This window comes from Euwallacea fornicatus, chromosome 11 (genome assembly GCF_040115645.1).
Source record: "Euwallacea fornicatus isolate EFF26 chromosome 11, ASM4011564v1, whole genome shotgun sequence".
Taxonomy (NCBI): domain Eukaryota; kingdom Metazoa; phylum Arthropoda; class Insecta; order Coleoptera; family Curculionidae; genus Euwallacea; species Euwallacea fornicatus.
In genome coordinates this window covers 1,932,670-1,947,769 of record NC_089551.1, presented here as the reverse complement: position 1 = coordinate 1,947,769, position 15,100 = coordinate 1,932,670, and the positions used below count along the sequence as shown (strand labels likewise).

Here is a 15,100-nt window from a genome sequence, read left to right as displayed (position 1 = left end):
CTTGCGATCACGAAGCCATCAAAGCGCGGAATACAATTTCTCTCCGTTAATGCGTCACCAAATTTCCGAAGAGGTCGAGGGTCATGAAATACCGATGGCCATCAGACATTCCAAGGGCGTTAAATGCCATAAATTGTCCGTCGGCGGCAATGCGCGAAATTCAAGGAACCATCCCGCGTCCCACAACCGATTTTATTGTGGTACCGGCAAACGGTTTCTTAACCCAAATACTCTCGCACGTACTAAGCGAATTGTTCCATCTCTTGGACGAGCGCAACTACTGCAGATTAAAGGAAGCGATATAAAACAATTAAAAATTCAAAAGCAATTTGTCTAATAAATATTAAAGTTTTTAATCAATGAAAACGTGAAATCGATATCGTGAGTGGACCAACCAGGGCCGGACGTGACTCTGCGTGTTTTTCGAATTAATTAGCCCGTTAATCGTTAGATTCGATCAACAAATCACCTGTCGCCCCAAATTAAACATCGTGTATAAAAACAAAATCGTTTGCCGGTTAACATCGAATGGGGCAACGCCCATTGCACCGAAAAAAACTTGTGGAAACCGACTGGTTTTCTCTAGAACTAGAAGATGAAACTCAAGTTAGAGAACAGCGCGACGTCATTTGCCTATGTTTAGTTGAGCTCTCAAGTCCTGAGCTAATCTAATAATCCTAAAACGCACAATGGCACCAAGTCGAAAGGTGGTTTAGTCAGGAGGGAATTTCCAATGAAAGACAAGATTTTCCCTTGCAAAAAATATATTACGCAGCTCTAAATGCCGTTCCCTCCCCTCTTCATAATTTTTTTTAATTCAAAAGCAGCATTAAAAAAGACAAAAAGTATTCATTCCTACCATTTGTTTTTTTTTTATCGTTGGTTGGGTCACCGGCAGGACAAGATGGCCGATTTTTTTTATCGAAATAGGAGTCACATGACACCTCAAATTAAATGTATTTCAAAACCACATTCAATGGTGCGAGCTGTGCGATTTTTCGCATTTACTGGACAGTAGGGCTGAATTATCCACGGCCACAATACTATCCTAGTTTTTGCGAAATTTATAGCTTTTCTCCTCAAAAGTTAATCGCACATTTCGAATCGCAATACACCGTTGAATGTGGTTTTGAAAGACCTTTAATTTGAGGTGTCACATGACCCACGCTTCAATTGAAAACGGCCGCCATTTTGACCCACCGGTGACGTAACCGACATTTAAAAAAATCAACAAACGTCAAAATACAACATTTTGTGTCCTACTCAATGCTGCTTTTGAATTTTGTAACAATAATAATTTGTTTGGGATAATTATAACATACGAGATATAAATGATAAGCTGTCACTCAAACAAAGGAGCTGTGACTGATTAATGAGTGCCTGACCAATCTAGAGGAAAGATTCTTCTATCAATCAAAGTATCACGCGACCTCTCTTGTGGTTCAAAATTTTTAAAGGAACCGCTGTGGCATGCACGAGCCGTGTGTAGACGTGGGAGATCTGCATGTTGCCCCCCTCCCCTGCACAAACATTTTCGTATCTTATAAATTTTCCTAATAGTCACTATTTTTAGAGATCATACTGGAACCTCAAATTTTCGTCGAAAGGTCCTGCATATTCAATTTTCCCCGAAGATCAGATAAACGGCCTGAAAGTGTGCCATGTAAGGAGTTTTCGAAAAAAAACTATATTAAACCACGTGCTGACATTATCAGCGATAAGGATCAAAAACGGCAGGACACGTTTCGATTTCGAAAATAAATCGTAAACCGGATAACTGCACGTCTGCGATACCATCGCGGAGCTATTGGCGGGGTCATCCTTCATTAAGATTTCGAATTTTATTAATATAAATGCCGAAATTTAATTACACGGTTATAACTTGGATTTAATACACCAAGGAGGAACTGCGTATGATGATATTTCGTGATTTATTGCGACGATGACCCTCTTTAGTACGTTTTGGGGACGGACCACAATAATACATCAAGAATTCGCAAATGAATCGTCAAGACGAAATGGCGAACGCGTAGGAGAATTACAGGAATTTCAGGCAAAATATTCGGAATTCTTACACGTGGAGAATATAAATTAACTTAATTACAAAATCGAAATTTGCGTGCACATGTCCATGTTATTACTTACTTCGCGTTTATTATAGCTACTTCTGCGTAAGCGAGGAAAATATCATACTTGAAGCTATTTCTCGCAGAAATTAATTCTTCTATTCAATTGTTACACATAAGTTACAAATTGGTATTAAGTAACGATTCGCTGAAATTAATTATTAATTGTAAGACAGTCGATAAAAGGGGTGGCGTCTACATAAATTTGCAGCTGACTGCGCATTCAGTTTTATTACCCCATGTGGGTGTTTTGGGCTTTATTATTGTTGTTTATGGGACAATTGCCCCAGAGCCGTAACCAGTACTGTTGCGTAAAGTACTGGCTTACACTTCAAAAAGCATCAATGGCGGGAATTTTTAATTCCGATATTCTATGGGCAGTACGACCCTGGAATTGTAAGTAAACCAACTAAGTAGGATGTTCGTACATTCAATAATTTTATGACTAATTTGTTTGATCGTTAATATCAATGACAATTTATGTTACACTATTTCATTTGCATGGTAATTGTATTTTCCAATAGAGCGGCTTCCTGCCAGCACTTTCTTAAATATTTCGCTGTTTACAAGAATATTTGCATGCAGACTATCAGAATTATGAACTGAATTTCACTACTAAAAAGGTAAATAGGAAGATATTTGTTTGTCAAAGGAAAAATCTGGCTAAAATGGCGAAAACATAAACCTGTGTACTTGCCGTCATAGAAGTTAATTGTATTGGACAATAATATTTTCACTGAACTTTCTATAGAATTTCACATACAAAGCCGACGGCCAACTTAAACATATGTGACACATGTGACTAATCCGCAAAATTGAAATTTATGTCACCTTTGTTCCTGCTGTCTCTATCTGTATTAGGCACGATCAAATAACAAATGTAGATGAGTGGATACGCCCTCGACTTAAATGCATTTACTTAGCATTTGCTTTACATATAAATGACCGGGTTACTACAACACAAAATCATTATAAATTCATTCGTAGTATATTAAAATGGCGCTTCCTAGAAGCACCATTAAGAGGTCCATTGTAGTTGTAGTTGGGAAATCCTCTTAGGCTGGACAAATTCCAAAACGATTTTTTTCGATGCAGAAAAGCAATTTCGCCTTTAACCCCGCTGGCATGCCTGCACCATTGTTCGTACCAGAACGGTACCACATGCAACCTTTTCAATCAAGATTTTTCCGCTGTCATTAATTTGCGGGAATAAATCGAGAATTATGGGCGCTTGATTGAATTCTACCCCGCGGTCGGGCTTAAGTGAAAATAAGTAGACAAGTGAGAGCGATCAAGGCGTTTTGTTTATAAAACCATAAGCTCTTAAAGGTTTTTAAAAATGTCAATGCGGTTTACATAATCTAATCTGTACCGCCACAGAGAGAATAGTCCGCGGTATAGGTGCATGGGTGGTCCGTGTGTCGAGATCTTTTGATAAAAACGCTACTCATATTATGGGGAAATAATAAATTAATTGTTGGATATTTTATTGAAAGGTCAAGATGACGTAATGCCGGTCAAATTTGTTGATAACTCTGAGGTGAGTGTAAATACTTCGAATATTTCACGAAAAGGCAATAGCACACTATTGGAATTGAACATAAAATATTTTATTAAAACAAACTTGACGTTGTGGCGAATGTGCCATTTTAAAATAGTTATTTTGCCCCGTTAATTGAAAAGACCATATCTTACTTTTAATATAATCGCATGTATCATAATATTTTTCATACTTTTCAGCTGTATCATTTAAGTTAAGACTTGCTCGACATTCTTATACACCTGAGTCTCACATTTTTTAGTTCAAAATGGCAAAAAATACACACACGCACTCTTCAATTAACAAGGCAGCATTACAAATGCTACGTTTCAGTCTTACTGAGTAAATTTAAACAAATTATTGCATCTGAAAAGATTAACATAATATATATGCTTAGCACAAAATACTAAAACTAACCATGGTCTTTGGTGACATTTTTACTCTATATAAAAATAATGTAAAAAAAAATAGAAAAAAATATAATAGACAATATAGAGAGTATTTTCTAAACATATAGCGCACAATTAAGAAGATTTAGTCAGAATGAGAAAAAGCTTCTGTAGAGATGGAAAAGTTGAATTTTTAGTTGCTTAAAACTCAAAATACTCCATATTTTGAAAAGGAAGTGATTCTGGACTTATATTTATACGAACTTTTTTTCTTATTTCGACACAAAGAATATCCCCGTAAATCTATGCGGTATATTTAGAAAACACCCTGTATATAGCTGGATAGGAAGACGGTTATCGATGAGAATATCCAGCAATGGCAGTTCCATGATGTATTACCATGTAGTCATGGTAGTACATCATAATGCACAATGGCTGACCAATGATTATCGAGCTCCATACGACGATATTACCGAAACGTCCTCCATATCGTTTCTCCACGAAACGCGACAAGAAGGACAAAGGTAATTGTCCCATCATTCCCATAAAGGCCCATATTTTGTATGTTTTTAACGGAACACTTACCTAAACAACAGAATTGATATATTTATTTTTATCTTTCACATGACAACCCTGCTTACCGTGACCATGTATTCCGTTTAAATACAATATTTTTATTTAATTCAAATGTTCACATAAAAAAATAAAAACTCACCATATACTCATGGAAAAAGGCACTGATGAAAAACACTACCATACTAGCGGTATTTCGACCATATCCCAGATCTACCATAGGCAAATACAAATGCCTGATTGCCCATCTATGGACAGGCAAGTTCCAAGTACGCCAAAACACATCAATATTTTCGGCATTCCACCAATCAGCATAGAAATTGCGATCGGCGAACTGCAGCACTTCTCCGAGCAAATTCAACCAAGAGTGGAACAATATATAAAACATTATGAGCCAGGCCAAATGATTTGGGATCTACAAACCAAAATCAATTACAAGCACCCCACTCAAAGAACATTTACATACAGCCAATTTCAACAATCTTTCTGTCGCCAGTGTGTAGTCCATATTGCTGAATGGAACGAGGGAGTTTTTAACTGAGGGTATCATCCATTGCTGAATAACCGCTAAAATTATCTGTGTGCCAACGAGCACCTCAAAGGCCCGTCTCAACAAAAACCTCTTCCTAATGCGTTCGGTGCGCGGGAAGTTCAGCTCATAACATAAAGTGGGTACAAACATGAAGTAGTAAAAGTCGCGCAAACTGACGTTTTCTGGGTAATGAACTAAACCTCCAGGAAGAGTTTCAGAGGAGCTTTTTTCGCTGTCTTGATTGTTGTTAATTGTTTTCTCAGCCCTTTGTAAGCTACTGAGAGACACTGACTGGCGTCTAAGGGTGCTTTTAGCTGATTTTTGCCTATCCATACGACACCACATGTTCACTTGTATATATGACCACATTTTCAAAAAGAGAATGCTGTAAAATGTGCATACAGTAGATGCACCAACTGAAAATTGAGTCATTTCAATAACGTTATGATTATATGATAACAATTACCTAGACCAAAACCAGGTTTAACGTGAATGAAAACCATAGGCACCAATATCACAGATAGAAGATTAGCCACATGAACCAGCATTCCTATACCATTGGATACAACTTCCTGCAATAAACCTTTGGGTGAGAATTCTGTGTATTATGATTGGTTAAGAGATCTTACTGCGGATAATGCCTTTTCGATAATAAGACATGTTACAACTGGCACAATGTGATCTAAAGTTTAACCAATAATTGTTAAAAAAAAAACCATCCTCAATAATTAAAATCTTACACAAGAGAAGCATTAAAGTTGGGTAATCTGAGCCTTCTTCATCTATAAGATAATATATCCATTGTATTGGATCAACCCTTACCCCATACCTGCAGCACCACTTGCAATTTTTTTAAGTAAAAACAAAATTAAAACAGAACTTACTTTATGAAGTTTTCGAGCAGGAGTCTTAGGCCTCCAATTGATAAAATCAAGAAGGCCCAATTTATGAAACCTGTAAAATTTGTAAAGCCAGAATTCCAAGTGAATAATGAGTCCCGAGGACGATGGCAGCTGAAGCGATAATTTAAGGTTAAATTTCATGAATTTGAGCTGATTTTCAGCTTACATACGGTTTATCTGGCTGGTTGTTTCGAACCTTTTTTTCAACTGCTTGAATCTCTTCTGCCTTAGTGGCACTAAGGGCTCGTTTTCGCACGACTGTCTCCCCTTCAGTCATTTTAAATTGGAATGCTAAGTTACAACTGATATAAGATACTAATTTGATAATAATGATAAGAAACTTACTAAAAAAGTAGGACGGAAAGGACTATGTGGCGTTATGGAATTATTAATGGTTACTTTATCTTGCTTTTGGTTTACATGTCGTTATCAATCTTTGAATTTCGAACAGTTTTTGTAGGATGAATAATTCCAATGTCCGAGGTCAAAAAATTATCTTTTCAATAATAGTAAAAGATAAAAATTATTTAAACCCCGGAAAAATTTTAAAAAATTATATATGTCATTTGAAGTCAGCTGGTAGTATAAGATGCGATGAATATGTAAGGTTAAGTAACAAATAATTTTATTGGCGCATGTATACGTCCTTGTCCTTCTTAACAAACTTCGATTTACCAACAGTTTATTTTCTTTCTCACTCTAACAGATTTAATCTTAAATATTCAGTAAGTCAATATTGCCAAGTGTATAATCCTGTGGCTGTTATATAAATGTCTTAATCAGATTACAATTTTGAAAAATTAATGAGGAAGAATAATATTGCGGGAAAGCAATAAAGGAATGAGGAATAAATTGTTGTGCGACAGTGTGCCGAAAATATAACAAAAAAGGATCATTTGTTTTGATTTTTTCCTTTATCTGGCAACAATGTTTTTAAAATTATATTTGCTTTTTCCTTGTTAGGATGATTGGTTGTGTTACGTCATCAAAGCTGCGTCACTGTCATAAGTCATGATGACGTCTAAAGGATAAGAGTTCCACTCCACCGTCCTAAAAATTCTCACTGCTTCACATACTGTTAAAAGAATTGTTTATTTAAGTAGTTTTCAATATCAACTAGTGAGAACACATTTCCAATTATCACCGAAGCCCTACGATTTATTACAGTGTAAATTTCTAATCAAATACTCAATTTGAAGCATGAAAATTTGGAATTGTGAGCACACATTCAAGTAAGTAGCCCCATGGCATTGCATTAGGCTCCCTTTTTCAACTATTGAATATATTTAGCCATCCTTGGGAAACTGTAGCTACAGCAGCTTGGAGGAAATACCCTAATCCACATAACCCTGCTGTCATCGGAACTGATGTACTCGAAAGGAAAGTTAAAAATGGGGTGCTCCATACACAGCGTTTGGTTAGCTCAATTTGGTATTTTCCTAAATGGGCACAAGCAGTAAGTACCCTTGAAAGTTTTGTTAATTTTGTATATACAAAAAAAATTTGTGCTAGACTCAATGAAATTCTGAACTAAAGCCAAATAAATTCACTTGTTGCGCGTTGCTGTAATTACGTCATAGAGCAGAGTGTAACCTTTTTGGCAATCCATCTAGTCACTGTTATGATATTTATAAGTTAATGAGGTTTAAAAAATCATAATTTTACAAGAAAACCCTAGTAGCAAGAAATCGAACAAGCAGTCATTATAGAAACTGTTGTTTCCTTTATTGTTTAATACATAATTAATTAGTTAAGGCTTGGAGATATATATCGATTATTTTCCTGAGATCAGACTACATAGGCGAAAGTCCAGTCCTGATACCTGGAGTAAACAGAAAACAAACCAGCTTAAGCTGGAAAATATATTTTAATGCAATATTCAACTGCTTCTTAAACTTGTGCAACATGTTATTACTTCTCACATTTGAATTTAATTAAAAGCTTAAACTTCTAGAAACATTATTTCCAGCCACTTTAATTGGATTACATAATAATTATTGCTATCAAAGAAAGCACAAGGGGGTAGACAATGTCTGGGTCTGAAGATCTAGCCAAGGTTCAATGAAATTTTTAATTCTCTTATCACTAATTTTGCCATTGTAAAATGCGTCATTGTGCATAATTGATGTCTGATTAGAACTTGGGGAACCGAAGTAAATCACTCTATGTAAATGCATTATTATATGTCAGCAAATTAAACATAACATTAATTAGAATTGGCACACTGCGATATTCATATACAAATGCTTCGCACAAAGCATTTAACTTTGACTGAAAATGTGGATTTTATTGAACTTTGAAGTGTTTATTTAAACCTTACCACCATCTAATTTTTTAAGTACTATTACTGAGCTTATTTATTGGCAACCTTACAGAAAAATTCTTATTGAACTCTAATGTTCTTTAAAATATTAATAGCCCCAGAAAATTACCTATTTGAATTATTAATACCAGGAGCTGTTTGTTTTCAACGTTATCAGACAAACGGTCTTCTTTGCTATTGATTAATTCTTCTAGGTACAAATAAATTAATCAGCATTATTGACTAGATGGCCCCAAAACTCTCCATTATTATTTCCAGTTAATTGGTTCAGCAAAAATCTGCTATGCAGCAGAACACTCGGTAGTAAATCCCAATGAACGACACATGATCCTTAGGACCATTAATCTCACATTCTGCAGACATATAGCGGTAAATGAGACCCTTAAATACACGCCGCATCCCTCAGACCCTAGCAAAACTCTCTTAAAACAAGAGGCAGTGGTCACTGTACAAGGTAAGGTTGTTCCCAACACCTCAGGATGAAATTTTCTCTATTGCGAATGTAGGAGTTCCACTGACGAACTACATGGAAGATATGCTAACGAATAAAATCTCTAATAACGCAAGTAAAGGGCGGCAAGCCATGGAGTGGGTGATCAATAGGATGTGCGAAGAGTACCAAGACTTAACAAGAAGTACTGATGAGATTTTGCATAACACTAGGAAATCGTTCGATGACTTGACAACTAGTGCAAAGAAATCTATGGATGATATTTCCAGTAAGGCCAAAAAGAGTTTTGACGAGCTGCAACACCTGAAAATGAACGGAAACTTCTCCGAGTGTTAATGTAGAGACGTGACGACAGCTGGTTTCTAGCATTTAAACACCAATAATTAAAGAAATAAAAACATTATAAGTTCGTCAGAATCGACTTGTAAATGTGAATTGTTTCACGCGATCATCATTCTCTTGTAAATAGCACTTATTTATTTACATTCCTCCCTTAGGAAGACAGTTTCAGAAGCAGGAGAATGGAGTCAGTAATTATGAATGATTCTTAATCTCCTTTGTCAAGTTAATAAAGCAAATTCAGAACACAATAATTTCATTGCATTCGCATCATTTCTCCAACATTTACCGCTATTATCCTTCCCTTTTCAGTAAGAAAGAAACTTGTTTCGAATTCGGAAGCGGAAAGTGATGAGTATAGGTCGATTTGAGTGCAAAATCGTTCACTAACAAGATTGAACTTTAATAAAACGGAATTAAAACTTGATTTGCTCCAAAGCTTTTGAAATGAACAAAAAGGCCTAAATAACTGTAAAATTAAGTTAATGAATTAGGCAAACCTTGGCAATAAATATAGGTAATATTAAACCCAAAATAACACTTCTCTGAAGAAACGGGAATCTCAAAACAACTGTGTACATACTTTAAAGCTATAATTACTTTTAATGTTGAGCAAGCAACAATTTTAAACTTAAAAAGACTATTTATATGAGGTTGATCGGAGGGTCTTCATAATCCCGCTTAAAATATCTATACTCTCTAAATGAAGCGGATTATTTTTGTCCAGCTGCTGCTGTAAATTCGCTATGGCCATGGTGAACATCTTGAACTCGGGAGGACTCTCTTGCAGCCACACTCGAGGTAGCACTTGGCTAATTAGTCGCACTTTCATGGCTGCATCGGTTAAGGAACAGAACTTCAAAGCGCTTAATAAATATCTATAAAAAAAACATTCAGCAGATGATAATAATAATAATTTATGAAACTACTAATACCTGTTTAGTAACGAATTTAAAGCTAACTCCTTAAGCTTAGTCTCATTGATAATCCCCTGCCAACTGGTAATATTCTTCAACAATTTCAAGCCGCTGGCGAATTGTCTCTGGAAAAACTGGTTTTTGCTGTCTGCAATTTTCGGCGTCACCGGTATAAACACGTCGTTATCCAAGGATGCCTTCATTTTATGGAAAATAGCATTGAACAAGTTAGCCAACAGCATGCTCTCCGGCCCTAACGTGGGATATTTGCGTATAAAGCGCCCTACGCATCCTACCAACCGCAACGTTTGTGAACTGGACAATGGATCCCAATAGGAGTCCACTAAATTTGTAACTTTAGGCACTAAGATTTTCTCCACAATGCTGGGAAGTAAGTTTATGTCCGGATCTTTTGCTAAAGTGCTCTCAGTTTCATCGTCGTGCAGGCCGTATAACGCTAAAGTGCGGTACCATTCCAGTTTTTCCAATTCTTTCGACTCCGTCAAGGGATTCCAGAAGATGAGATTAAATCTAGTAAATAAACCAAAATGAAAGTGTGCAAAATTCATTAAAACAAAATATTTTTAATACCTTATCATTGGACTCACAACTTTAGGCAAACAAAGAGAAGCATATGCTTCATGGTAAGCTGCTGGATCTTTGCTCCTCCAATGCTCAAATCGAATCAAAATGTTAACCAGTGAAGAGTAATCGTCAACAACATCTTCGAAAATGTCCTGTAGTTCCTGTTCCACTTCCTGCTTCTCTTTATCAAAAAACAATAAGTCCTGTTGGGACATTTCCTCGTCACTAGACATGCCTTCCACGTGTTTCGCTCCACCTGGAGTGGCAGTCATTTCTCTTGCTCTTCTTCGACGAGAACGTCTCCCTTCACGTTCAGCGGCTCTGCGAACTTTTTCTTCATCTTCTGGTTCTTTCTTTAAGGCTCCTTTACCTGTTAAAACAGGTTATAGAATAAAATTCAACTCTAACATTTCTTTACACAGAAACATTTCCATAGCGTCTTTTTTGAGTTGAATTTAGACTCCAGTTTTACAGTTATCTCAAAAAAACTCATTCAAGTTCTTCTTTCTCTAAAGGTAAAACTCACCTGTGGCCTCTTCTGCTTGATCCCTCACATCCTGCCGCCTCCTTTCCACAATGAACTTTGACATGGCTGCCATTAAATCCCCAGCCCTTTGTTCCAAATTTGATATAGTTCCCACCTTTTCATCCAAACATTCCACTAAATCCGTAATATATCCCCGCAATTCCTGGTAAAATCTAAACTTTTCAGCTGCCTCTGGTGCTTTTATCTTAAGTTCTTCAATTTCCTCGTTGGCCTGATCTATGTCCTCTTGGATTTGACGCAGTTTCGCTAAATTTTCGTCTCTCGATTGACAAATACTGCTGTAATGTTCTTTTAATTTGGCTGCAATCATTTGTGGAGTTCGGATAATTCCAGGTTCAATTATAGGAATTACTGTAGCTTTTGTTTGTTGGGTTTGTTGAACCTGATAATCCATCATTATTTCTTGAGCAGCAGTCATTGCTGCTCCAGTCACTCCTTTCCTTATTTGCTGGTCTTCCCATTCATCTAATTCATGGTCAGATTCTGGATCTTGAGCAGCTAGAAATTGCTCCCTTCTTCTATCTTGATCTCTCTTTGTTAAGTTCACATCCATATCAATTCTGTCTTCATCACTCTCTTCATTATCATCATCTCTAACTAGTCGACCAGTATCTTCAGGCTCTTCTTCTTCTGTGGGGATAAAATCTCCCATTTCCCGTGCTTTCTGTCTTTTTTTTCTGGCAGCATGAATCATAGCAGCATCAGGAATAGCTCCTGATTCGAGAACTTTCTTCACATTGTCTGGTTTTGAGAATCTGTGACTTCCAATAGAGGCATCGTCTTCTTCTGAGGATAAATCATCCTTGCCTGCACATAAAGCATCCCTGCCAGTCAATATTGGAGGAGGAGGAGTCGGGGGCTTCTTGTAATTCTGGGTTACCACCAAAACCAAGTCATCTGTGACTACTTCAGTGCGTTCTTCTTTGGATTTAGGTTCTTCTTTTTCAGTCTTCTCTTTATCTTTCTTTTTCTTTTCTTTCTCAAACATACGCATCACTTTCTTGTTATGGGATGATTTTTTCACCTACAACCGAGAGTTTCCAGTGGTGAATTAGGGGTAAATAGAGTAATGAATTGAATGAGGATACCTGAAACACTTCACCTTCTTCTTCAGTTTCAAAACTCAGTAGAGTTTGTTTAGGTTTTTTAGCTTTTTCTTTTTTGCCTGTTTTTCTGTCTGGAGCCCGAGACTCTTGGAAATCCATACGTTCGTCTTCTTCGTCATCATTTTCAGTGAAAACTCGTCTCTGCACTATATTTTTTTTAGGTTTTTTGAATAAAGACATTGTAGATTTTATTTTGGAAATAGTTTTTAGGTTATGTTTGGTGTTCTGAAGAAACGTTATTGCTGTCACTTGAATGACCAATCATAGTCCCTCCTTTAAGCACATGTTAATTAAAGTATCCCATATTTTTGGTGTTATGACCCTGGACATTAGATGGCAGCAGGGTAGAAGTAATTCATTTTGACATCCCACATCAAAATCAGCTGATGTTGCATAAAAACGTTAACATTATAATGAATGATAAGTTTTGAGAATATGAGAAATTTGTAATTAAATTTATTTGGCTAATTATTCATATACGTCAACAGTTTGACCTAAGAATACCTAGGGTAATGTAGTCTTTACGCATGTCAGACTACCAATATTGTCACCATCGTAGCTCGCTGTTTCTGGGACATTGGTTTATTGAATAAGCGGTTTGCGAAGCGTGCTGAACGGACTCCTGCAGAGTCTCTTTAATGGGTCTTTCAATATATAATATTATCTATATTGTATTAATACATAATAATAAGCTACAAAAGCGAATTTGCTATGGCCCACTCCTTGAAAATGAATGGCCCACAGAAACAAACTGGAATTGACTACGTCAAGTACTATTTGATCTGCTATAATGTACTTCAAACCATAGGGTAAGTACTCTATGCTATTTAGTGCGGCTTAAGAGAGTGACTGGTACTTTCAGTTGGTGCGCAATTTTGTTTCAATTTATACTGCATTGTATAAGCCCCAACAACAAATCTTTATATGAGGCGGTAAGATGGACCCTTAATATATTTCAAAATGCTGCAGTTTTAGAAGTAGTCCATGCAGCTACTAGAATAGTAAAATCGGATCCTGTTTTAACTGCATTTCAGGTAAACAAATTTTTTAAATGTAGATAAACAGGCCACATAGTTTAGAAAGTTATTTACATTATTCTGACATAAACACATTCTGTAAGTATTGTAAAATACTGATGATATTGTAATTCGTAACAATATTACAGAAGGTATAAAAATTAGCTATTACTCTCTGCATAAATTAACAATTTATTATCATGTTTATTGATGTAATTTTAATTACAGTCGCCATAATAAAAATAATTAACTATTTTAGGTTGCCTCAAGAGTGATAATAGTATGTGTAGTATTGCTGGCTACATACTCAGCTCGAGATAGCTGGGGCTTACCATTGGCACTTATAGCTTGGTCTATAACTGAAATAATTCGATACTCCAACTACACCTTGAATCTCATAAACTATGTGCCTTATGTACTTAAATATTTAAGGTATATATTTAAGACTTCATTTATATAATTGCTTTTGTTTCAGGTAAAATGTTTAACTAAAATATTTCATTGTATGGTTAATTGAAACATCACAACTGCTGTGTGTAAATTATTGACCTTATTGATTCTATGTCTGTATCTGCGTTCCACATTATTAGGATAGTCACTTAGTTCCACTGTTAATTGACTATCATTAAATATACAGACAGAGGTAATTTTTTTTTAAACTGATTACTGAGGTACAGTAATAGTCTGACCTTGATCACTTTCGAGTCTTGTAGTCATGTGATGTTTTACGTTATTAAATCATCAATAATTACTAAATATTTCAATAAATTTCTCATATCGAAACATCATTAACCATGCGAGCTAATGCGAAATATTTTTCGTTAAGCCTTAAATTTGTGAAAAACATAAACACGCATAATTTATTACTGGTAAAAGTAAGAAATCTTTGACCCTAGGTAGGGTTCCTTTTCATTTCCATTTTATTATTTATTGCTTATATTTGCTTAGTTTCGAAACTAATTATATACTAAATGTTCGTTTTTGCTTAGATACACAACTTTCATTGTGCTTTACCCAATCGGAATCACTGGAGAGCTATTGTGCATCTGGGCTGCTCAAGGTGAAGTAGGAAAAGGCTTTTTGTACTCTATCGACATGCCCAATAAGTACAATTTCGCTTTCAATTATCAGCATGTATTATGGTTTTTAATGCTTCTCTATATTCCTCGTAAGTTAATTCTGTTTTGAAAGGCTTTTGCTCATGGAAGTTTTCTAGTGTTTCCACAATTGTATATGCACATGTTCAATCAAAGGAAGAAAGCCTTGGGATCTTTGAAGCAAAAGTCGACCTGAATATTCATTGATTTTAAAGTGTTGAGACTAAGAAAAATGTACAATTATTAAGTTGATATGTATAATTAAAGTTGTTAAAGAGGATTTCAACTAGTTAGGTGTGTTTTAATTGGCGAATTGTTGATTTTCTTATAGGAATAAATGCTGAAACTTTACTGCTGCGGTCACACTTCTCCATGTGTTTGTAGTAGATCGGAAGAACTAGTGGCTGCATAACTGTGAATCTTTACAATCGAGAGTTCGTAACTTTTAATTCACTCGAATGAGGCTCATATCGCTGTTCTCGTTCGCCAAAAAGACAAGATAACAATAACACCTGTAAATCCCAATGAAGAATTTGGTGGAATGTGATAACCAATAGTGCTGCTTTAGTAAGTTGTCTTAAAGGAGACACAACAAACACAGTTAGTGAATACAAAGAGACGAAAAGACTCTAAGTAAGATTAATCAAAAGAACGTTT

General features: G+C 35.8%; 4 protein-coding genes across 5 annotated transcripts; 2 read left to right on the top strand and 2 right to left on the bottom strand.

The window, feature by feature from the left end:
- Positions 1-3,714: 3,714 nt before the first annotated feature.
- On the bottom strand, positions 3,715-6,646 carry mdy (midway). 2 transcript variants are annotated; one of them, XM_066287693.1, is made up of 9 exons: positions 6,408-6,645; positions 6,233-6,353; positions 6,045-6,173; positions 5,901-5,989; positions 5,790-5,842; positions 5,627-5,732; positions 5,095-5,576; positions 4,771-5,043; positions 3,715-4,640 (listed from the first exon to the last, which is right to left on the bottom strand). In XM_066287693.1, exons 2-9 carry the CDS (start codon positions 6,337-6,339, stop codon positions 4,410-4,412), a joined length of 1,470 nt encoding a protein of 489 aa, XP_066143790.1. In that variant the 5' UTR covers positions 6,340-6,353; positions 6,408-6,645; the 3' UTR covers positions 3,715-4,409. The 2 variants fall into 2 exon arrangements, 1 of the variants encoding a protein (XP_066143790.1); XR_010732601.1 differs by having other exon boundaries at positions 4,506-4,640; positions 4,697-5,043; positions 6,408-6,646.
- A 417-nt stretch (positions 6,647-7,063) lies between these two features.
- slmo (PRELI domain containing slowmo) lies at positions 7,064-9,429 on the top strand. Its single transcript, XM_066287708.1, has 4 exons — positions 7,064-7,294; positions 7,353-7,518; positions 8,644-8,839; positions 8,892-9,429. Exons 1-4 carry the CDS (start codon positions 7,263-7,265, stop codon positions 9,170-9,172), a joined length of 675 nt encoding a protein of 224 aa, XP_066143805.1. The 5' UTR covers positions 7,064-7,262; the 3' UTR covers positions 9,173-9,429.
- A 322-nt stretch (positions 9,430-9,751) lies between these two features.
- On the bottom strand, positions 9,752-12,565 carry LOC136342143 (PAX3- and PAX7-binding protein 1). The gene is made up of 5 exons (XM_066287677.1): positions 12,313-12,565; positions 11,204-12,248; positions 10,684-11,047; positions 10,111-10,623; positions 9,752-10,053 (listed from the first exon to the last, which is right to left on the bottom strand). The coding sequence occupies exons 1-5, from the start codon at positions 12,508-12,510 to the stop codon at positions 9,816-9,818; spliced, it is 2,358 nt and encodes a 785-aa protein (XP_066143774.1). The 5' UTR covers positions 12,511-12,565; the 3' UTR covers positions 9,752-9,815.
- A 205-nt stretch (positions 12,566-12,770) lies between these two features.
- Positions 12,771-14,732, top strand: Hacd1 (3-hydroxyacyl-CoA dehydratase 1). Its single transcript, XM_066287994.1, has 5 exons — positions 12,771-13,139; positions 13,193-13,364; positions 13,606-13,778; positions 14,336-14,514; positions 14,563-14,732. The coding sequence occupies exons 1-5, from the start codon at positions 13,042-13,044 to the stop codon at positions 14,637-14,639; spliced, it is 699 nt and encodes a 232-aa protein (XP_066144091.1). The 5' UTR covers positions 12,771-13,041; the 3' UTR covers positions 14,640-14,732.
- Positions 14,733-15,100: the final 368 nt, after the last annotated feature.

Bases quoted from the DNA above. Each gene is read 5' to 3' on its own strand.
- mdy (XM_066287693.1), bottom strand. From the start codon at position 6,339: ATGACTGAAGGGGAGACAGTCGTGCGAAAACGAGCCCTTAGTGCCACT. The intron at 6,174-6,232 runs GTATGTAAGCTG...TTATCGCTTCAG, and splicing joins AACAACCAGCCAGATAAACC to CTGCCATCGTCCTCGGGACT. The intron at 4,641-4,770 runs GTGAGTTTTTAT...TCTGTTGTTTAG, and splicing joins CCTTTTTCCATGAGTATATG to GTAAGTGTTCCGTTAAAAAC.
- slmo (XM_066287708.1), top strand. From the start codon at position 7,263: ATGAAAATTTGGAATTGTGAGCACACATTCAA. The intron at 7,519-8,643 runs GTAAGTACCCTT...TATTATTTCCAG, and splicing joins TTCCTAAATGGGCACAAGCA to TTAATTGGTTCAGCAAAAAT. The intron at 8,840-8,891 runs GTAAGGTTGTTC...TTGCGAATGTAG, and splicing joins GGCAGTGGTCACTGTACAAG to GAGTTCCACTGACGAACTAC.
- LOC136342143 (XM_066287677.1), bottom strand. From the start codon at position 12,510: ATGTCTTTATTCAAAAAACCTAAAAAAAATATAGTGCAGAGACGAGTT. The intron at 11,048-11,203 runs GTGAGTTTTACC...CTGTTTTAACAG, and splicing joins TCAAGCAGAAGAGGCCACAG to GTAAAGGAGCCTTAAAGAAA. The intron at 10,624-10,683 runs GTATTAAAAATA...TTTATTTACTAG, and splicing joins GTTGTGAGTCCAATGATAAG to ATTTAATCTCATCTTCTGGA.
- Hacd1 (XM_066287994.1), top strand. From the start codon at position 13,042: ATGGCCCACTCCTTGAAAATGAATGGCCCACAGAAACAAACTGGAATT. The intron at 13,140-13,192 runs GTAAGTACTCTA...TGGTACTTTCAG, and splicing joins AATGTACTTCAAACCATAGG to TTGGTGCGCAATTTTGTTTC. The intron at 14,515-14,562 runs GTAAGTTAATTC...GAAGTTTTCTAG, and splicing joins AATGCTTCTCTATATTCCTC to TGTTTCCACAATTGTATATG.